This window comes from Eretmochelys imbricata, chromosome 2 (assembly GCF_965152235.1).
Source record: "Eretmochelys imbricata isolate rEreImb1 chromosome 2, rEreImb1.hap1, whole genome shotgun sequence".
NCBI lineage: Eukaryota > Metazoa > Chordata > Testudines > Cheloniidae > Eretmochelys > Eretmochelys imbricata.
Window position 1 is genome coordinate 84,438,858 of NC_135573.1, and position 22,559 is coordinate 84,461,416.

The 22,559-nt window shown below is 39.8% G+C and overlaps 1 protein-coding gene across 6 annotated transcripts in view; it reads left to right on the forward strand.

Annotated features, from left to right (window-relative positions):
* The window catches only part of SMCHD1 (structural maintenance of chromosomes flexible hinge domain containing 1), a 172,604-nt gene that overhangs the window by 14,539 nt on the left and 135,506 nt on the right, over positions 1-22,559 (forward strand). For 4 of the 6 annotated variants that reach the window (XR_013345168.1, XR_013345169.1, XM_077810407.1 and 1 more), the window contains exons 3-14: positions 702-863; positions 3,204-3,286; positions 3,383-3,513; positions 5,183-5,297; positions 5,456-5,575; positions 13,519-13,685; positions 15,012-15,105; positions 15,327-15,537; positions 16,455-16,575; positions 16,663-16,846; positions 18,878-19,075; positions 20,283-20,396. Coding sequence is in view for 4 of the 6 variants with exons in the window: in XM_077810407.1 (XP_077666533.1) it covers positions 702-863; positions 3,204-3,286; positions 3,383-3,513; positions 5,183-5,297; positions 5,456-5,575; positions 13,519-13,685; positions 15,012-15,105; positions 15,327-15,537; positions 16,455-16,575; positions 16,663-16,846; positions 18,878-19,075; positions 20,283-20,396 (1,700 nt within the window). In the remaining 2 variants the exon portion in view is untranslated. Of the gene's footprint in view, positions 1-701; positions 864-3,203; positions 3,514-5,182; positions 5,298-5,455; positions 5,576-13,518; positions 13,686-15,011; positions 15,106-15,326; positions 15,538-16,454; positions 16,576-16,662; positions 16,847-18,877; positions 19,076-20,282; positions 20,397-22,559 lie in introns of those variants that run through there. The other 2 variants (XM_077810404.1, XM_077810408.1) reach the window with 2 other exon arrangements.

The window sequence follows — 22,559 nt, forward strand, 5'->3', positions numbered from 1 at the left end:
AACAAAGTGGTTAAGTTATGTGATAAATAATGTCTGCAAAATGGCATCTCGTTCTATGTGAAGTTTAATTTCTTATGTAATTAGAGCAAAAAGTGGGTTTAGCTAAGCATGCCTGGATAGTGACACAAAAAATTTTGTAACTGGTACACAAATCAGTCTTATATTGTGACTGTAACTACACTGTTTTCTTGTAGTGGATTTATTATAACGTTAGCAGATGAGGAACACTAGGTAAAGTTGAAAAAGTATTTCCAATGTAACTGTATACATTCATTTACTTAATTTTCTAGGTTTGTGAGGTTTTTTGTTTTTTGGGGTTTTTTTGTTTTGCTTCAGTTTAACCAAAAGGTAAACTTTGCTGCAAAACTGGAAGGAAATCTCAGCCATTTTGGCTATGACAAAATGCTTTCTCCACTGTACATTATGGTGTTACGTTTTTCATTCGGCTAATAAAAGTCTAAACTTTGAAATTGCAAAGATAGTGTGTTAGTACTTCAATTGGAAGTACTGACTTTACTAAGTTTGGGAATATGAAAAGGTTTTGAATTAAGTTACTGTTCCTCCTTGGAAAATTTCATAGCTAGTGGAAAGAGAAAAGAGGTGCATCAGACGTTAAAACTATCTTCCAGGTTTTGGGGTAGGAGTTTACCAATATTTGGAGGGATTATTCCTTTGTATTGAATATTTTAATTCCATTGCAGGTGAAATTGTTCAAGAAGGGGTTACTTTGTATTTGCTACAGTCAGTTGATCAGACACTACTTTCAGCAACAAAGGAGCGAATTGACTTCCTACCACACTATGACACGCTTATCAAAAGTGGCATGTATGAATATTATGCTAGTGAAGGGCAAAATCCTTTGCGTAAGTATTCAGATTTTTTTATAATCTAAATAATTGTTTTTCATGTATTATTCATAATCATTTACCTTAGAAGGGACTTAAAGACAAGAAATGCCTTGCTCATGAATAATTTCACTTGTATTTTACCTTTTGTCACTTCTGTTGGAGCATTTAAACTTACGTTTTTTTCAGTTTAAGTTCACCTTTACTTTTAAACTCTGGTTTAAAAAGTGACTCTAAAAATAGCATCATGGGGTTCCAAGTTTACTGCATCTGTTACTTGCAGAAGAAATTTGCTTATTTTACAAGCAAAAATACTTTGTTGTTGTTGAGAATCTTGCAAACTCAACCAGAGACTTGAAAGCCCGGCCTTTCTTTCTCGTGCCTGTACTTGTAGTAGATTCTGTATTTTGGGCTTATTGATGCATGAGTCTGAATACAAGCCTGCTTGCTGTCCCTGTCTGTGTTTTGGCTCTTTAGGGCTGACAGGATTAAAAAATGGAAACTAGTTATCTTTTGTTAATAAAGTAAGCTAATATACTCTTTAAATAAGGTGCCACTTGTACATTGGTCATTTTTCTGATCATTGCTGCGTTTCAAGGTACAAATTAATTTGTGTACCAACTTAATTAAATACTACTAAACTTTTGCTTTCTTTATTTAGTATGCATATCCTTCTAGGCTCAGAACTGCCTGGAAAAATCACAGTCATAGAACTATATGCACATCACTTCATACATAGAATTCTGGATTATAATAAAATGTGGCTCACAATCATCCCTATTTCTTTTCACCAGCAGCAAACACCAATTACTCACAATCTTTTGGATTACCATATTCCTATTTCCTTCTGCAGTTTTTGGTTTAGTCTGTTGATGACTGTTGTTGTGGTAGTTGGAGTGTTTAGGAACATAGGAATAAGCTTACAGGTTTGGACAAGTAATTCATATCTTCAACAGTGGCCAATACCAGGTGCCTTAGAGGAAGGTGCAAGAGCCCAATAGTAGGCAATTACGGAAAAACCTGCGCACAGGGAAAGTTTCTTTCTAATCCCCATTTCAGATTAGTTTATTTCCTGAAGCAATAAGGGTTTATAACCCTTTCAAAGGCTGTTTATTTTAATTTATACTGTTGTACGTCTGGATGACATTATTCAGATGCGTGTCCTGTTCTTTCTATTGAATACTGCATAGCCCTTTTTCTCTATGGTATGGTGTGGCAATGAGTTTCACAGGCTAATTGTATGTTCTGTAGGAAAAGTATTTCCTTTTACCAGTTTTAAATGTGCTGCCTTTCAATTTAATTGAATATCCACTGTTTTTGTATTAGAGAGGGTGAATAGACGTGCCTGATCTGCTCTCTGTAAACTGTTCATTATTTTGTGTACCATTATCACATCCAGTCTTATAGATCTCCTTTAAGGTAAATTGTCCTAATCTTTTCAGACTCTCTTTATATGGAGGATTTTTCATGTTTCTTATCACTTGTTGCCCATATCTGACCATCCCCTCCTTCTGTAATATCTTCTTTTGAGGTGGAATGACCAGAAAGTGACATTTTATTACAGATAGTTCTAAATCATGGCATTTTAATTGTCATTATTGCTCATCATCACTTTATGCACCTAATATTTTGTTTGCTTTTTTGATTGTTGCTGTATACTGAGCAAAGGTATTCACTGAGCAATGATGTCTCATTCTTTTTTACTGAGATGTTACAATTTAGAACCTAGCAAAGTTGTCTGAGAAGTTCCGATTACTTCTTCCGATTACTTCAGTGTGTGTTGCCTTGCATTTGTCAAATCTACTATTATACTTCCATTCACCAAATTTTTTAGCTCCCTCTGCAATTTTCTTCATCTTCTGTGGTCTTGACTAAACTTAAATAATTTTGTTTTCTGTAAATTTTGCCACCTGTACCCAATCCCTTTTTTAGTGAATCCAGACTGTCCCATGAAATTTTGTAGGTGAAAGGCAGTCCGTTAAACACTTGATGTCTACAAAATTCATTCCTGATTGTGATAAGTGATCCAGAATATGTTCCACCAGTGAACAAGGAGGAACACGTTTGTCTCCTGTGTCAGGGGAGGGGAACCCCTTTCATTCAGTTATGTTCCCAAGCATAACTAATGGCCACTCGCCTTGTAGGGGACTTGAACGTGCTCAGGAAATCACTAATAAACCTACATGAGTGACCCTTAAAACAAGTGATGGTGGATCAAGTATTTTTCATTGTCAGTCATATATTGCCCATACTTATCTTGGGAGTCATGCCCAGGGAACACTGGTCAAGTATGTGGGCATTTTGCTACTGCTACTTTTAGAGATCAAGAATTACTAACAGTTTTTTCTCTTTCCTTAGCATTTGCCTTTGCTGAGTTGATTGACAATTCTTTGTCAGCTACTTCTCGAAATACTGGCATTCGAAGCATACAGATAAAATTGGTAAGATACGAAAGGAATACCCTATTTGTTTCAAATTTAGGATTTTATGTTTTGATTTTGGTTTTTTTGGTTCTCCTTGTTTTTCTTTCCAAACAGTTATTTGATGACTCTCAAGGAAAACCAGCTGTTGCTGTGATTGATAATGGAAGAGGGATGACTTCTAAGCAGCTTAACAACTGGGCTGTGTATAGATTATCAAAGTTTACAAGGCAAGGTGACTTTGAAAGGTTAGAAAGCTTTATACGTTGTTTTTAATCACACAACTGAAAAACTGACAAGTTGTGAAGATCTTTACAGAGCGTATTTTTTAAAATAGAGAACTACTAATATCAGACTTCATGTCTGGGTATATTGCATTGCTGTAGCCCAGCTGAGAGGTGATGAAGATACGAAAAACTGAGGTCAGGTCATTGTTCACTAGGATGGGACGAGTACCCAAACCAACTGGAAATGGTAGAAAGTGTTAGTCGTGAATGCTGCTATATTAGGGTTTAGTGCCAGTGGGGAATCCAGGAACATACCTAAGCTATGCACTGAATCAGCCAATTGTGGATGGGTACCTTCTACTAAAAGAGACTGCACTGTGTTCTACAAATTATGTTATGACAGTAATTCACATCTTGCTTCCATTTTGGACTGCTTCAATTTGAAATACAGATCAATCTATCCATTTCTATTGTAGGAACAAAGGATTTGCCAAACCAGATGAGTTTGTCCATCAAGTTCCATATCTTTGTAGTCAGGCTTAAGTATTGGGGGCACTTGCAGCTACCTCTGTCACACCACATTAGAATTGGGCATTTGATAGTCAAAAATAATTGGTCAAATACTGGTCAAATTATTTTAAAGAATTAATTTATTGGAACAGTAACAATGGTAACGAAAATGACTTCATGGTCTCCAATAGACTTAGCCTTAAATATATTCATACTTATGCCAAATAACAAAAATAAGTTACTTTAACTAAAACAACAACAACACAATGAAATGAAGTTTTTTAAAAAATGAAAGAATGGCACCATGACTGTGGTCCAATAGCTGGTGGTCAATTAATATTATTTGACCAGTCAATTGACTGGCTTGCCAAGCCTGCACCATATTCAAAGGGATGTCCAGCAACCTTTCTCATCTTCCTGATCCAAAAATCTGTGATGAAAAAGGGGCTGCCTTATGAAGAGTAATTAACTTCCTCGTCTATTTCTTTATGGCAGTTCCATGTGCTGTACACAAAGGGAAAACTATGCTAGGATTAGTATGTCTTCTTTTACCATTCTGTCATCTTAAGTTTCTGTATAATGGCTATCATCATGGTATCTCAAATGTTTTTAACACAGATCTGGCAATTATGAGAAATGTTTTTAAGATTGTGCCTCATGTCTTTATAAAAAGAACTTGATACAGAAGGAAACTGACTAAACCAAGTCATTTTCCTTCTGTAGTTTGTAGGGTGTCTATGGGTACAAACAAAATGGTAATAAGAATAAAGGTAATTTAAATAAGAGTTAAAATGCAGAAAACCAAACAGAGAGTTACTCTGTCACAAAAAGGACAGAAAAATTGTATACATGGCTCAATGGGGAGAGGCAGGGGGAGACCTATAAGCCATTTTGCTAGGCAGCCATGTTAATCAGAATACATTGTGACCTACATGATTTCAGTTTAATAATCAACTTTGTTTTTTGTTTTTAGACATTGATAAAACTACAATGTGGATATTAGTTACAATGTTAAATTTATGCTCTTAACATAGATCTGAGGTCTTGAAAGAGAAATTTTTTGAATGAAAAACTTTAAGGATGATGATGATTACAGGAGGTGTTTAATAAAATTGTTTCTCCTTGAGCAGTTTTGTGATGTTGGTTTTGAAAAAAGAAATAAAGACAGTTTTGTTTTTAGTGATCATTCAGGATATGTACGCCCTCCTCCAGTGCCTCGCAGCTTAAATAGTGACATCTCATATTTTGGTGTTGGAGGCAAACAAGCAGTGTTCTTCATTGGGCAGTCTGCCAGAGTGAGTAGAATGATCTATGTATTTTAATTATTAGCATTTCTTTACACAGTGACATTGAGGTAATTCATCTGGTACCACATCACTGAACTGTCTTATTAACAACTCATTTTGGTGTCCTACTGTGATTTTTAAATTTATTTTTCTTTAATACTGAACAGATGATAAGCAAACCTGCAGATTCTCATGATGTCCATGAGCTTTTCCTTTCTAAAGAGGATTTTGAAAAGAAGGAGAAAAACAAAGAAGCAATATACAGTGGATACATTAGAAACAGAAAGGTAAAATAACATTTTTTTAAATGAACATCTTTCCTAGGCAAAGATTTCCTAGTCTGTTTCATATAGTATACCTATAACCGTTCTCTAGACAAAAATGTCATATGCACTCACTTTGTGTCTGGGGTATACAAAGTTAATAAAGTGAAACTTAATGGCAGTATATTGTAAGGCTTTCTCACATGTGGTTCTTCTGCTATGTATTTTAACCCAAAGCATTGATGAGTCAGTAAGTGACACTTTTTCTATCTGTGCAGCTTTGAGGTACCATCTGGAAAAAAATGCTTTAGCATTGTTATTACTAACAACTGCAAATGTGCTGGTTTAGTACCAAACATAAAAGGAAAATATCCCAACTTCAAGAGTTTACAGTCTAAATTAGAGAAAGAGAGTACATTCCAAACAAAAATATTATACCTGAAATATGCATTATATAGGTGAAAGGTTCAGTGAGGGGTTTTTTGTTTGTTTGAACCTTGATGACTTCTCATTGAAAAGCTTGTGGAAGTAAAGAGTCAGAGGAATTTTAATGATCAGTTCTACCCTGTTCCATTTTCCTGACATTTTGGAAGAAGAATTAAAAATGAGAGTGAGAGGAAAGACAGTAATGTCTAAGGAGAGAGGCTCTAAAGGAGTGTAGGAAGAAAGAAATGAGACCAAAGATGTAGGCAGGAGTTCAGCTGGAGGCACCTTGGCGATGATAAAGGGCTTGAATTTTTATATGGAAGGTGAAAAGCCGGTGAAGAAATGTAGAGAGGAGACTGACGTGGCTAGAGTGGCAGGAGAAGGAACTTATTTTTAGAGAGAGCACTTTGAATATGCTGAAGTGGGAGACTAGAGAGAAGTAGGTTGCAATAGTGGAGGCAAAAAATGACTGCATCAACAAGAGTTTTTGCTGTAGGGATGAGAAGGCACAGATGAATTTTGGAGATGAAGAACTGGCAGGATTTGCTAAGGGTCTGGATGTTGAGAGTGACCGAGGTTCTGATACTGTGAGGTGGGACGGGAGGAGTGGGGAACGGAGTTTTGACAGAAATGGAGAAGGGTAAAAGAAATAAAGTTCTTAGAGTATGTGTCAGTGTGGATCCCACTGTAGGCATGCATATGCGGGAGACCAGATTCCTCATTAGCAGTGTCAGTTGGGGGCTTGCATGTGCTGTATGCCTCCTTGCGCTTCCTGTAAAAGGAAGGGTGGCTGCAACCCCCTTGCTCAGTTCCCTCTTACCTAGCTGGGTCTATTTGCTGAGAACTCTAGCATGAGCTGTCTTCATCTAAACATCTGAAACATTTCAAATCAACCTTCATTCTCTTACAACATTTTGGACTTGAATAATCCTTGTCCAGATCTAAATTCTTTTACCTGATTTCCCTGTACAACATCAAGCTGCCACCCCCCCCACCCCCCCATACTGACAGCCCCTGTACAAGGACCTCAAGATGGCAGATTCAGAAACCTGTGATAGGCTTATTTTGTTTAAAGATAGGCACAGCAGGTACTGTGTATGCCTGGGTGAATCAGACATTCTAAGCAGTGGCTTTGTTTACCTTTCATTTCCCATTGTACCCGAAAATGGTGGGATGCAAGACACAAGCTCCATCTCTTAGAACAATCTGCGTGTAGCATAGAACCTCCAGGCTCACAACCCCCTATACTGGTCAAACATGCGCCCTTCAGTGCTGCAAGCAGGTAAGCGGTGCCCTAAGATGTCAGTGGAGAAGTCCTCACTGAACAAGGAACTGACAATGGCATTGATGCTGGCGCTGACCATAGTACTGGAATCATCTAGACCATTCACATCAAAGGTGATGCCTAAGATATCAAAGAAGGCCACTGAAAGAGGACACCCTGGAACAGAAGTGGGCAAACTTCGGCCACGGGCCACATCTGGCCTTTGGGACTGTCCTGCCCGGCCCTTGAGTTCCCCATCGCTATCCTCCCTCCCCCACAGTGTCGCTGCCATGCGGGCAATGCTCTGGGCAGTGGGGCTGTGCGCTCCTGCAGGGCAGTGCAGCTGCGTGTCTGGCTCCGGCTGGGCAGCGCAACTGCCAGACAGGCTGTTCTGAGCGGCATGGTAACGGGCTCGGGGCTGGGGCTGGCGGGTCCTGGCGGGCAGTCAGGGAGCAGGGGGCAGTTTGATACGTGTGGGAGTCCCAGGGGGCCTGTTAGGGGGCAGTTGGATGGGGTGAGGTCCTGGTGGGGGAGGGTCAGGGCACAGGGAACAAATGGGGTTGGAAAGGCGTGGGAGTCCCGGAGGGCCTGTCAGAGGGCGGGGGTGTGGATAGGGTTTGGGGCAGTCAGGAGACAGGGAACAGGGGGGGTTGGATAGGGGCAACGGGTCCTGGGAGGGGGGTGTCAGGGGACAAGGAGCAGGGGGGTTGGATGGATGGAGGGTTCTGAGGGGGGAAGTCAGGGTTGGGAAGTGGGAGGGGGCAATAGGGGGTGGGGGCCAGGCTGTTTTGGGAGGCACAGCCTTCTCTGCCTGGTCCTCCCTACAGTTTTGCAACCTCAGTGTGGCCCTCGGGCCAAAAAGTTTGCCCACTCTTGCCCTGGAACATAGGAGTTCAAAGGCGAGCTTGGTGTCTTCTTATGCAAAGAGACAGGAAAGCATTGGGGAATAAACCCTCCAAAATGTGTCCAGCTCTCCAGATGAGTGGAAAAAGAGCATACTGTAGTGCAGCAGACTCCATTAGTACCCCACCTGGTACCAAAGGCCCCACTGCCAATGTTGACCCTAGCACTGGGGCAACAATCATGGACTGCAGAACTGTCACTTATACCGACAAAAGCCCCAGCACCATACCCATTCGCACCGTCTCTGGAGGAGATTTACTCCTTGTCACCATCACAATGGCACACCTTGCTGGTGTCAAGGAGGAAGTCCTCCCTTATACAGTTCCTGAGCAGTACCACCAGAAGAACCTACCGTTCCACCCGTATATTCATACAGTATGCCACTGTAGTAATTCTGGCATCTATCTTCCCAAGCCTCAAGGAGCCACTTGCCTCCATTGAGGAGGAGATCTCCTTCTCCAGTAGCCTCATGGGCACGACTACAGATGACAGAGTACTAGGAGGAGTGGGACCTAGAGGCACAAACCTATCAGTGACTGGTGTCTCCCCACTGCCCCCCGCCCCCCCCCCCCAAAAAAAAAAGACCTTTCCTCTTTGCGTGACAAAGCAGTTGCTTTAGCACAGGTACCAATGCTGGATGATTTCAAAACATTCCAAGAGTTCCTGATATGATTTGCAGATTCACTGGCGACTGGAACTTTGATAATACCTGAAAAATCTCTCGAACAATTTGATATCTGATCACCTGCAGGTCCTACCAGAATTGCCTTCCTCATAAATAAGGGATTACTAGACCCATCAAGCCCTGTCACTAATTGCAGCCACTGCACCATCACCAGCAGAACATGTTGAGAAAAGATGCCAGGTTATACCTTTCAGGGTTGAATACCACAGATCTCTAATGGTCTTGGCCATCTAAGAAAAATCATGCCAAAAATGCACCCGAATTCAAAGATTCAAATGATTGAATCTGTTCAGGAGAAAGACCAACTGCTGTGCATCACTACAGCTGGCTAGTTGCCAAGGTCTCCTTGCCAAAGATGACTTTTTAACATGGGACAAAGTGGTGCCATTTATCAATGAGCTCCCTCATGAGGCTAGAGAGGCTCTAGAGGACATTGTAAAAGAGGGATGATAGTTGATAAATATGTTGCTGGGTGCAGATGACATCACACAGCTAGATCCATGGCCACTGTGGTAACCATGCTGAGGGCATCTCTTGTGAACTACAAGTCACTACTGAAGATTTGCCATTTGAAGGAGTGGATAGAGCTATTTAATGAGAAAACAATGTCCTACGCTCACTAATAATTCCAAGGCAATTCTATAATCTTTTGGAATCTGCACACTTCTGGTGTACCACCATCCACTTTAACATTAAGAAAGACAGTGGATGTCTTCCTATTATAGATAGCCTGAGTACCAGTCTAAAAAGTGTCAAGAGACAGCAGAGGAAATGAACTTTTCTCCACTCTACTTATGTACAGAGCTCCATTCATGTACCAGCAGATTTGGCAGCTAGGTCGAGAACTACACCAAGTCAACAGAGTACTTCCTTCAGAAGCCACCTTACCTCATTCCTTCAAGCATGGTCGGGCAATACTACAGACAGATAGGTGCTAGATATCATCATCCAGTTCCTTTTTCTACCCCCTTCCTTCAAGGGACACTTTTGCAAACAATTGGCCGTGTTCCTCTGTCTAGGAGCCATGGAAGAGTTGCCTCAGGCATACCAAGAGGAAAAGGCTTCTATACTCTGTATTTCTTCATTCTGAAGAAGGGTGTCTTCATCCTGTTCTAGATCAGAGAACACTCAACAAATACATTGCATCCGATTCAGGAAGGGTAATGCTTTCCTTCATCACTCCATGCTCACGACTGGTTCATTACTCTTAGCTTGTGGGATGTGTACTTCCACATTGCCACCCACCTGGACCACAGGAAGTACTCCAGATTCATAGTGGGACCCAGGTTCTACCCTTTGGACACACCATAGCACTGAGAGTATTTACCCAAGCACCTAGCAGTGGTAGTGTACTTCACATCTGTCATACCTAGGTGACTGGCTGGTCACAGGCAAGTGCCAGGTGAGACCAAGACAACACTAATTCAAGTCCCTCTCCATGTTCTCTCAATTAGAGTTTCTGGTTACTACAAAGAAATCTCACACCATTCCAGAGGATAGAATTAATAGGAGCCCTACTCAACACAGTCAGCCCAAGAATATCTATCAGGAAACTTATTCAGTTCCTTTCAGTCACTGACAAGAACAATGTGATGCTTTTGCCCATACCTGGGGTTATTAGGACACATGTGCCTAGGTGACACTGTTTGCCAGACTTTTCTCTATTGTACCCACATACACTGCACACATTCCAACATTGGTCAAGGACAGTGCATACCCCAACCAAACACTTCATGAACAGATTGGCCATGGTACGATTCCCAAGTCCTTTGAGAAGTCATTTGGTGGCTAGACCCCTTGAATGCAAGAAAAGGGGTGTCCTTCTTAATCCCCTTCCCAGCAATGACATTTACTGTGGCTGTATCAGAGACAGGTTAGGGCACCCACCTGAATCACCTCCAAATCCAAGGAGTATGTTCCTTAGGTGTTACATGTGAACATCTTAGAGCTGAAGGCCATCAGCTTGTTCTGTGTAGTGGTCCTAGATGGTCTACAGAACTCTGTAGTGTAGAGCCTGGTGAACAATGTCAGCAATTCACTATATCAACAAGCAGGGAGGTGCACAAATGTCCCCACTTGTCTGAAAGCCATCGAATTCTGCAATATGGAGTGACCCCAGTGGCCCTGCCTCTTCCAGAGGTTAACAAAGATCTCATGAATTTCAGAAGCAGAAATGTGGTAACCAGCAATAAGCAGTGGTTGTGGAAATCCATTCTCAACCCAATATGCTGACTATTGGAGAACCAGACCATAGATCTATTTGCCATCACAGAGAATGCCAAATGCAGAGTTCCAGGGGAGGCATGAGCCTAGGATCTCCCAGATGTCAGATGCTTCCCTCCTCTGATAGTCTCGAAGTCTTCTCTGTGCTTTCCAATGGATCACTGTGATCCCTAGACAAATATCCAACATAAGATAGTACATGGCTACTATTGCCATGATGACCCCATACTACCAAGACAATTTTGGCTGTCAGACCTACTCCAGATGTCCGGCCAACCTCCCATTCACCTTTCCCCTTGCCCAGACACAGCGTCACAGCATTAGGGTCAGATACTGCATACAGTATCCAGTGGCTTGCGCCCAGCATATCTAAAAGATGGCCTAAGGATCCAGGATGAAGGACAGTGGTTGAGAGCTCCCTTCCTCAGGCACAATGGAACTTCTTATCAAAGAGTGAAGATTATCTGTGTAGGAGAAAGAACTGTGTTCGGGCCTGACTGAGACTGTGGAACAAACTCCTACAGGAACTAAGGGCTCTCCACCTCCCACTCATGTGCAAAGTGCACTTTTTGGACCTTGCCTTTTCTATTTTTAACCCATAGCAGCATGTACACTTAGAAAGGAAAATCTCAAAAACAAAACTCTACACACACTTCTCCCTGCTAGACGATGAGAGAGAGAATGAACCACACAACATAAGTTAGTCACATAGCTTAATGCACTACTGTAAGATGAACGGGGGAAGTCCCGGATGACTGGAAAAAGGCTAATGTAGTGCCAATCTTTAAAAAAGGGAAGAGGGAGGATCCTGGGAACTACAGGCCAGTCAGCCTCACCTCAGTCCCTGGAAAAATCATGGAGCAGGTCCTCAAAGAATCAATCCTGAAGCACTTACATGAGAGGAAAGTGATCAGGAACAGTCAGCATGGATTCACCAAGGGAAGGTCATGCCTGACTAATCACCTTCTAGGATGAGATTACTGGTTCTGTGGATGAAGGGAAAGCAGTGGATGTATTGTTTCTTGACTTTAGCAAAGCTTTTGACACGGTCTCCCACAGTATCCTTGTCAGCAAGTTAAAGAACTATGGGCTGGATGAATGCAGTATAAGGTGGGTAGAAAGTTGGCTAGATTGTCGGGCTCAACGGGTAGTGATCAATGGCTCCATGTCTAGTTGGCAGCCGGTGTCAAGTGGAGTGCCCCAGGGGTCGGTCCTGGGGCCGGTTTTGTTCAATATCTTCATAAATGATCTGGAGGATGGTGTGGTTTGCACTCTCGGCAAATTTGCGGATGATACTAAACTAGGAGGAGTGGTAGATACGCTGGAGGGCAGGGATAGGATACAGAGAGACCTAGACAAATTGGAGGATTGGGCCAAAAGAAATCTGATGAGGTTCAATAAGGATAAGTACAGGGTCCTGCACTTAGGACGGAAGAACCCAATGCACAGCTACAGACTAGGGACCGAATGGCTAGGCAGCAGTTCTGCGGAAAAGGACCTAGGGGTGACAGTGGACGAGAAGCTGGATATGAGTCAACAGTGTGCCCTTATTGCCAAGAAGGCCAATGGCATTTTGGGATGTATAAGTAGGGGCATAGCGAGCAGATCGAGGGACGTGATCGTCCCCCTCTATTCGACATTGGTGAGGCCTCATCTGGAGTACTGTGTCCAGTTTTGGGCCCCACACTACAAGAAGGATGTGGATAAATTGGAAAGAGTCCAGCGAAGGGCAAGAAAAATGATTGGGGTCTGGAACACATGACTTATGAGGAGAGGCTGAGGGAACTGGGATTGTTTAGTCTGCAGAAGAGAAGAATGAGGGGGGATTTGATAGCTGCTTTCAACTACCTGAGAGGTGGTTCCAGAGAGGATGGTTCTAGACTATTCTCAGTGGTAGAAAAGGACAGGACAAGGAGTAATGGTCTCAAGTTGCAATGAGGGAGGTTTAGGTTGGATATTAGGAAAAACTTTTTCACTAGGAGGGTGGTGAAACACTGGAATGCGTTACCTAGGGAGGTGGTAGAATCTCCTTCCTTAGAAGTTTTTAAGGTCAGGCTTGACAAAGCCCTGGCTGGGATGATTTAATTGGGGATTGGTCCTGCTTTGAGCAGGGGGTTGGACTAGATGACCTCCTGAGGTCCCTTCCAACCCTGATATTCTATGATTCTATGTCCAGTTACTACAGTGATGAGGTAGTATAAGACCCCTGTATAGAATTACATTGATGGTGTTGGATTGAAGGTCGCTAAATGGAGAGCACTAAATACTTACAGGTAATTAAATAGGATGCTCTTAAACAAAGAGGATTATCCTCCCATGTAATGTCTGATATTAGAGTGTTTTGCAATTGTTGCCTCCATATGCTGGTAGGACTTCTTTTACCCATCTTTGAAATGATATATAGGGACTTAGAAAAGTATACAGTTCAATTCCTGTCTTTGTTTCATTTTTGGCCCCTTTTTCTAGCCATCTGACTCTGCTCATATCACCAGTGATGATGAACGATTTCTACACAATCTCATAATGGAAGAAAGGGATAAGAAGAGTTTCACTGCGGTTGTCGTTACCGGTGTACAACCAGATCACATGCAGTACTTGAAAAACTATTTTAATCTTTGGACAAGACAGTTGGCGTGAGTCAACATTCAATTTTTGTAAAAGATTTTTCTTATTTAAAAAAAGAAAAACTTATGCAAAGTCAGACAATAATCTGTTCTTATACTTTTAGTGATGTAATTTGTGTTTGGATTTACTATTAATAATGTTGATAAATATTCTAATGACTGAAATTTAGTACACTCAGCTGGTGTCATATAAACTACAAACTCTACTCCAGTTCCACTCTGCTATGAAGAAGTGTAAAACTTTCCAAATCTACAAACTCCCTGTGTATGAATCTTCATTGAATGTTAAAAGGAAAAAACCTTTTGGTAACTTTCTAAATAAGTCTGCTAGATTGCAGGATCAGGGTTTATGGGTTTAACTTTATACGCACAAATAGTCCCATTGCCTTAAATCTTCCAGTAATTTTCTATAAATAACTAACTCTGTAGGCTTTATTGAGAGTACACATGTGGCTAAATTAGGCATGTTTATGGGTAGTCCCACTGAAGCCTAAAGGATTGGGCAATTATTAAAATATTGAAGTCAGTGGAACTGTTTACATGTGTTAGTAATGTTCACAGGATTTTGGACTCAGAGTATACAATCTAGCACATGTGGGTTCTCAAGACTTCTGAAAACTGGATTTTATACCTTGAGAACAAGAATTCTAGAAGGATAATTTCTCTAATGGATCATTGCATGCACACAACCTAGCTATTCATACTGTAGTAAAATGCTTTTTTGTTTTGTTTTTAAAAGAAAGTATAAGGATTATTTGTGACATACTAATTATTGTGTAGATAACGTGGCACCATTACAAAATTGATGATCAGAATAAATAAAAATACCTTGCTCTTATATAGCACTTTTCATCTGTAGATTTCAAAATGCTTTACAGGAGTTTTATTACTTTGTGCCTTTCTATAAAGGAAACTGTCATCAAAATAATACATATCACCATAGTCATTTATTGCCTTGCAAAGGCATCTAAATATTTCCAAGTCTTTCCTCGAATGCAAGTATTTCACCTATTCTGATAAGTCTGAGAGTAGATATCTCTATAACTAGATACCCTTGCCTTTTCAGTTGGTGAAATAAAAATAATGAACCTTAAATGTAGCTAACATAGCTTGGCCACTGTTTCTAGTCATTTCACCTTGTGGTTTCCATGCAGTTGAATTTGGGTTTCCAACAATGCTAAGAACTAGTTAAATTTTAAATAAAAAAGAAACCTGTTTAATATAAAAACACTTCTTAATATATTTAGGCTTTGTAAATTTTGAACTTTAGATTGCTTTACTTTTTCCTGGGTGTGTTTTTGATTTAGTTAAAAACACGTTTTTTAATAACTTCAGACATATCTATCATTACTATATCCATGGACCAAAAGGAAATGAAACTAATGCTACAATGAAAGAAGCTGGACCTTTCAACAACATTGATATTGAGGTGGGATATATATGGTAACGTATTACATTGCTGTAATTACATTTACTGTTAATTGCTCGGAAATACTGCAGTGTTTGAAAGATGTGTGTGATTTCATCGAAAACTGAGACATTTGATGATGATTAATTTAAAAAATGTAGTTAACCAGTTGTAACATTTTGTGTTGAGTGTAGTTAGTTTGATGACAGGTAAAACTACTTCTTGTTTTGTTTTTCTTTTAGATTTTGATGTTTGAAAAAGGAAAGGTACCTAAGATGGTCAACCTTAGAGAGATCAAAGATGACATGCAGACATTATATATAAATTCTGCGGCAGATAGCTTTGAGTTTAAGTCACATGTTGAAGGAGAAGGTATAGTGGAGGGCATCATCCGCTACCATCCTTTCTTATATGATAAAGAAACATATCCTGATGATCCATGCTTTCCATCACGTAAGTCAGTTAAATCTTACTAGTTTAAATTTTACAATTTTGGGGACAGTTATATATATATAATCCTACATTTTGTCAACATGCTACATACATATTTCCAGTGCTCATCATTTGTAGAATCTGCTTAAAAAGACTTAAGAATATTCTTTCTGAAGCAAATACTGATCTCCAACATCTTCATCCATTTTTATGGCAAATTTCCATCTTGAGCCATCTCACAATTCTTTGTACTGAGATGAATTAGAAACTGAGTGGTGATAACGTATGAGGGGGGAGCAATTTAAACCAAGTTGAGATTTAGTGCTGTTTTTCAAGTTAAGTTTTACAATTTCAGTTTTAGAGTAAACTATATAATGAACTAAATTATGAAAGCTGTGCACGTACATAATACTTGTGCTCCCTTAGGCCTCTTTTCTGTGAGAAGTAGATTTTGTGGGCTAAACTCATGTACACCTAAGGAAGTCTGTATATGCATGCACAGCTAAGCCGTCAACTGGCTGGTTATCTGTACTGCTGGAAGCTGTAGGAACAACTAGGGTGTAGGAAATACAAAATCAGATTTTGTTTCTAGTGTTAATGCTATTGCCTCTGAAACTGGGTCTGAATGTAGGTGTGAGTCTGTGGAGGAGAAAATTGTTTCATATATTCAAGATAAGCAGATCTGATGGAACAAAAGGATGCTTTTGTTCCCTGGTAGATGCCATTTAGTGTAAGAAAGGTGTTTTAAGATGGGGAAGGAAAAGGCATATGATAAACAGAATTACTGGTAATTATTTTTTCCCTCTGTGATATATACCTACTAAATAAATACATTCTGTGTACAGTGAAGCTATGTGTAATTTTAATAAACAAGGTATATATATTCTTGTTTTGGCTCTTGTTTTATTATGGTTACTCTGATGTTCCTTTAAATTTAGGATTAAAAGATGACGACGATGATGATGACTGCTTTGTGGTAGAAAAAGGGGCCAGGGGAAAAAGGCCTATTTTTGAATGTTTTTGGAATGGAAGGTTAATACCATACACAAGTGTAGAAGAGTAAGAGATTTCCAGGTCTACAATTTAAACATTTTTACTGCTTTTTAAAAAATTAAGTTTCTAATTATTCTACTTTTTTGTCTTAAGCTTTGACTGGTGTGCTCCTCCCAAGAAGAGAGGACTTGCACCAATTGAATGCTACAATCGAATTTCTGGTGCATTATTTACCAATGATAAGTTTCAGGTCAGCACAAACAAGCTTACTTTTATGGACCTGGAACTGAAGTTAAAAGACAAAAACACTCTTTTTACAAGGGTCTTCAATGGACAGGTGCTGCTTTTAATCTTAATTTGTACTTCTGCTTGCCATAATTCAATGAATGTGATTTAGGAAGTCTCATCCCACTTCTTAGTGCTCATTTGTCCACATTACTAAATTTTTGCACTGTTTCCAGTGACAAGTCACTGTGGAAACTTGCATAGCACTTTGCAATAGTAATCCATATCAGTATACGTAGCCCTTAAAGCTGAGCCTTTTTAAAACTCAAAAATGAGCACAAACCTTGGGGTTTTTTTAGGGCTGTCAATTAATCACAGTTAACTTATGTGATTAACTCATGTGATTAACTAAAAAAAATTAATCGCGATTAAACAATAGAATGAATACCAGTTGAAATTTATTAAATATTTTTGGATGTTTTTCTACATTTTTAAATATATTGATTTCAGTTACAACACAGAATACAAAGTGTACAGTGCTAACTTTATATTACTTTTGATTACAAATATTTGCACTGTAAAAATGACAAACAAAAGAAATTGTATTTTTCAGTTCACCTAATACAAGTACTGTATGCAATCCCTTTATCGTAAAAGTGCAACTTACAAATGTATATATTTTTTTTACATAACTGCACTCCGTAACAAAACAATGTAAAACTTTAGAACCTGCAAGTCCACTCAGTCCTCCTCCTTGTTCAGCCAATTGCTAAGAGAAACAAGTTTGTTTACATTTGCGGGAGATAATGCTGTCCACTTCTTATTTACAATATTTCCTGAAAGCAAGAACAGGCGTTCTAAAGATAGCTGCAGCACTCGACCCAAGGTGTAAGAATCTGAAGTGCCTTCCAAAATCTGAGAGGGATAAGGTGTGAAGCATGCTTTCAGAATTCTTAAAAGAGCAACATTGTGATGCAGAAACTACAGAACCCGAAACACCAAAAAGGAAAATCAACCTTCTGCTGGTGGCATCTGACTCAGATGATGAAAATAAGCATGCATTGGTCCGCACTGCTTTGGGTCGTTATTGAGCAGAATCCATCATCAGCATGGACGCATTTCTGAATGGTGGTTGAAGCATAAAGGGACATATTCATCTATAGCACATTTGGCACGTAAATATCTTGCGACGCCAGCTACAACAGTGCCTTGCAAATGCCTGTTCTCACATTCAGGTGACATTGTAAATAAGAAGCAGGCAGCATTATCTTTTGCAAATGTAAACAAACTTGTTTGTCTGAGCGATTGGTTGAACAAGAAGTAGGACTGAGTGGACTTGTAGGCCTTAAAGTTTTACATTGTTTTATTTTTGAATGCAGTTATTTTTTGTACATAATTCCACATTTGTAAGTTCAACTTTCATGATAAAGAGCTTGTACTATGGTACTTGTATTAGGTGAACTGAAAAATACTATTTTTTTGTTTTTTATAGTGCAAATATTTGTAATAAAAAATAGTGGCACTGTACACGAAAGCTTATGCTCAAATAAATTTGTTAGTCTCTAAGGTGCCACAGGTACTCCTTTTCTTTTTGCGAATACAGACTAACACGGCTGCTACTCTGAAAACTGTACACCTTGTATTCTGTGTTGTAATTGAAATCGATATATTTTAAAACATAGAAAAGCTTCCAAAAATATTTAAATGGTATTCTGTTATTATTTGAGAGCACAATTAATCGTGCGATTAATCACAATTAATTTTTTTAATCACTTTACAGCCCTAGTTTTTTTGTTTTGAAGAATAAAAAAGTGATTTCTATGTCTTCTGCTATACCTAGTTTTTATTATATGGATGTAACTAGGTATACAGTGAGAGAGAGACTTTTTTCTTAAGAAGATAACCTCTTATTTGTAGTAAGCAACATTTTGAAAATTAACTCAATATATCAGTAAGTAAGGCTATTTTAAGCAGTTATTGGGTTAAAATAAGTCTGTCTTAGAATGCGATAGTTTTTCAACACTCTTTAAAAATAACTTTTGACTACAGTATCACTGAGAACAACCATTAACTTTAAGTCGTTATTCACACCTATGAAACTCAGATTTACATTTTGTAATGCATCTACTAAAACTCTTCACAGGAGCAGCGAATGAAAATTGACAGAGAATTTGCTTTGTGGCTCAAAGACTGCCATGAGAAATATGACAAACAGATAAAATTCACACTGTTTAAAGAAATAATTACACGTACTGACTTGACCTCCAAAAGAATGCAAAGTCCTTGGGCTACATATTCTGCAATAGAGTGGGATGGGAAAACTTACAGAACTGGACAGTTGGTAAGTTAATTGCTTGATAATGTTGGCACTGTTTAAAGTTAAAAATTGATACATGTTATATAGAATATTTACAGTAAATAAGGCAAGTATGATACTAGTTAGATCAACAGATTATAATTTTCTGTACAAAAATCACATTTAAAAGAAAATGTGAAGATTGCAGTCAAGCTCTAAAAAGTTAAATATCAGAATTTAGAAGTAATCTTCAGGATTCCTGTTTCTCCTTAACTTTGCAACCTACATAAACTTTATAAATATACTGTCGTGTTTACTTTGTAAAGCGCATATCACTACAAACTTGTCTGCACCAGAGGTGTGTAACTTTTAGTGCACATTAGTGTGTTGCACACTCACTGGCCCATGTGAACCTTGCTGGAGTGCATTAAAGTAGTCCTGTTTGGGACTATGCTATGTTAATGCTATGCTACCTTTTAGTTCACTCCAGCAGCAGTTAACCACGTGAATCAATTCACACCCCATGGTCCACACTGTGGCACAGTGTAGACAGGTCCTTATATTCTCTTCTGAAACTAAGAGTTCTTTGTTCTACGACAACAAAATTATTAGAAAAGGATAAAATTGGCCCATTTTCTTCAGTTGTAGTTCATGTGCAAGATTTCAAATAAATGTAGCTGTGAAAAATGTGAAGGTAGTAACAAGATGACTTAGTTTAGGACACATGTTAATTTCAAATCAGATTAATTTTTTTAATATTCTGTAACTCAATTTGACCAGTTTGCTTCATGCTTTACAGAAAAATTCTCCATTAGCCTTTAGTATAAACCTGGAAATTTTAGTCCACGCTATTTCTTTTAACCCGAGTTACAAGATGGATATAAAATAAGTCTTATAATGGAACCTGATTACAACCTTAACTATGGACGGACTGTATCATCCTGTGATTTGTCTGGGGAGGAGCTCTGAGCGAAAGTTCCTGGCTGCATATGCTGGAGGCCACACTAATTTAAAGCAGGGAGTTTGTGTTTTAAGGAGAGCTTCTCTACTGCAAACTAAAACCTGGATGGGGAATGTCTAACTTCAGAAAGGTTTATTGTTTGATTTATACATGCAAGCAGAATAATTGGAAGGTGGCTGAAGCACAAATGTCAATTTTAATGTGTAACTTCTGTATAGTTGAACCACATGTGTCAGAAACTCATCCATATTAAGGTTTATGATAATGACTGAGTTGTCTTTTCTCTTTTAGGTGAAAACAATTAAAACTCTTCCAATATTTTATGGAAGTATCCTGAAATTTTTTCTATATGGAGATCATGATGGGGATGTGTATGCTACAGGAGGAGAGGTTCAACTCGCTCTCGTAAGTAAGCTGTAAAGCAAATTGTACAAACGCTGAAACTTATTCCATTTTGAAACTCTTTATTTGATCCTGAGATTAGATTTTTTATCCTTTTTTTCTATCTAAAAACTTAAGGTTCAGTCATGCTAGATTTTTTACTTTCTGGAGGTTTGTTAAGCAGTTCAGAGTTTTAGTATAAATCTCCATAGTTCACATTATGGAGGTGTGTTCATTGAAATGGTCTAGTTAATTTAAATTTGATTTGGCTGTGCAGTATCTCAGTTGGCACTTAGCACAGTTGCTGCGTTTTATGTATTTAAATTCTGCTACCCAGCATCAACCACAAATACACATGTATATTCTAATCATGCTGTGTTAGAATTGAGAGTGGAAAATTTCTTACCTGATAATTTCTCTTCTGTTAGCAGTCTCTCCCACAGCTCTGACATGTATGGGCTATATATTCTCCTCCTCTCTGAAGATTCTGGAGGCAGTTCAAAGCTGTGGCTCAGTCTGTGCTAACCATGCTCCCTTCTTCTGGTTGCTGCCAGATCTTCTGCCTTTTGCAACAGCTGCCAAGTGGTGGTTCACTTTGCTCCCTTCCTTTTCTTTTGGATTTGTTATTTTGGGCTGTTTTGTGGGTATTTAAATTGTTTTTATTTGTTTTCAAGCCTTTTCGCCTCCTCCTGGTCTGGGATTTGAGCAGTTCTGTGGTCACAGCCATCCAGAGCCTCTGTTGCAGTGCCTCTCTGCTGAGCTTTTTTGCCCCCTTTCAGGTGTGGCAGAGCAACCATGCAAGCATTAAGTAAAATCCAAGATGTGCTCAGTGTTTGAGGCAGCTTTCTCTGTCTTGACAGAAGGTAAAAAATGCCCAGCCTGCAGTCAGCCAACCCTCTCTGTCTGAGGGCACAGGGCTCTGAGTTGACTGGGATATTGGGTCTCCTACCCCCCATAGCACCCATGACTTCACTGTGGAAAAACCAATCAGGAAAGACAGAGCAGAGCAAGAAGAGGCGCTGATGATGAAGAGGACTTTGTCCAGCCGACCAAGGGGTTGAGTCCTGGGGCACCAAAGGACCATAAAGATAAGACCCCTTCCAAGCTACTGGTTCCCCCACAAGTCCTAAAGTGAGTCCTAAATTCCCGAGGAGAGAAGCAGGGCTCCTATACAGCTCCCCTTCCTTGCACCATGAATCAGGGGTTTCTCATGATACTCTGAAGTAAGTTCTGTGTAAACCAGAGATTCTGGGTCCAAAAAGGCAAAAGTAAGTGTGTCTTTCACAAGACAGTGATTACTATTGTGAATAGGCAAGTGAAAATCAGGCGTTAAACCCCTTCTTTGCCTTCTCCTCCTGAGACAGTGTTTGTGGGTGATTATCTCCTTCACAGAGTTTCTGTCTCAGTGCTCTGTATCATGGTCACCCCTCCTTCCCCCCCCCCCCCCCCCCCCCCCCCCCCCCCCCCCCCCCGAATGTGTGGGGATATAGAGAAGCCAGTGCCTCCTGGGCTGCTATGCCTCAGGCAGCAGGTTAACTGAAATTGTGCCCATCTGGCTTTCAACCAAAAGGCCCTCACTCTGCCAGGAAAAGGGCTTCAGATTTGAGGCAGCACAAGAACGGGAATTGTGCCTTCTGATCATCAGCTACAAATTCTTGCTTTGCCTGGGAAAGATCTCGCTTCTTCCCTCCCTTACTCCCCAGGCTGTCTCCATATAGAGCCTTGAGTGTCTCAGGCAATCTGTGACCAGAACAGAGGTGCTTGAGGATTCCACTCCCCACAGAGCTTGCATCTTCATGGGATTACAGAGGGGTAAGTGAGAAATCCCTTTCCATGTTCAAAACGGTCCTGATTTCCTGAGTAAAGCTCCAAGTGGTACTAGGTGGCTTCTACCATACTTACTTGCAGGAGCAGTCAGGCAGCCTTTCAGGTCCTGGGGACAGCTAACAAGCTATTGTCACAATTGACTCGTGTGCCAGTACCCCATTTCTGTTGTGTGGTCTCCTGACCAAGATGAATTATACTGTCTCCCTCCTGTAAATAGCCAGGGGAAGAAGTATCACACGTGCAAAACAAAGAAAGAAAGAAAGAAAAACAAAAAACCTACAGGACTTTTCCAAGACAGGATGCCAGTCAGTGGCCTGCAGGGAACTTAATATTAATAAAATATCTTTCCTTTCAAGTATT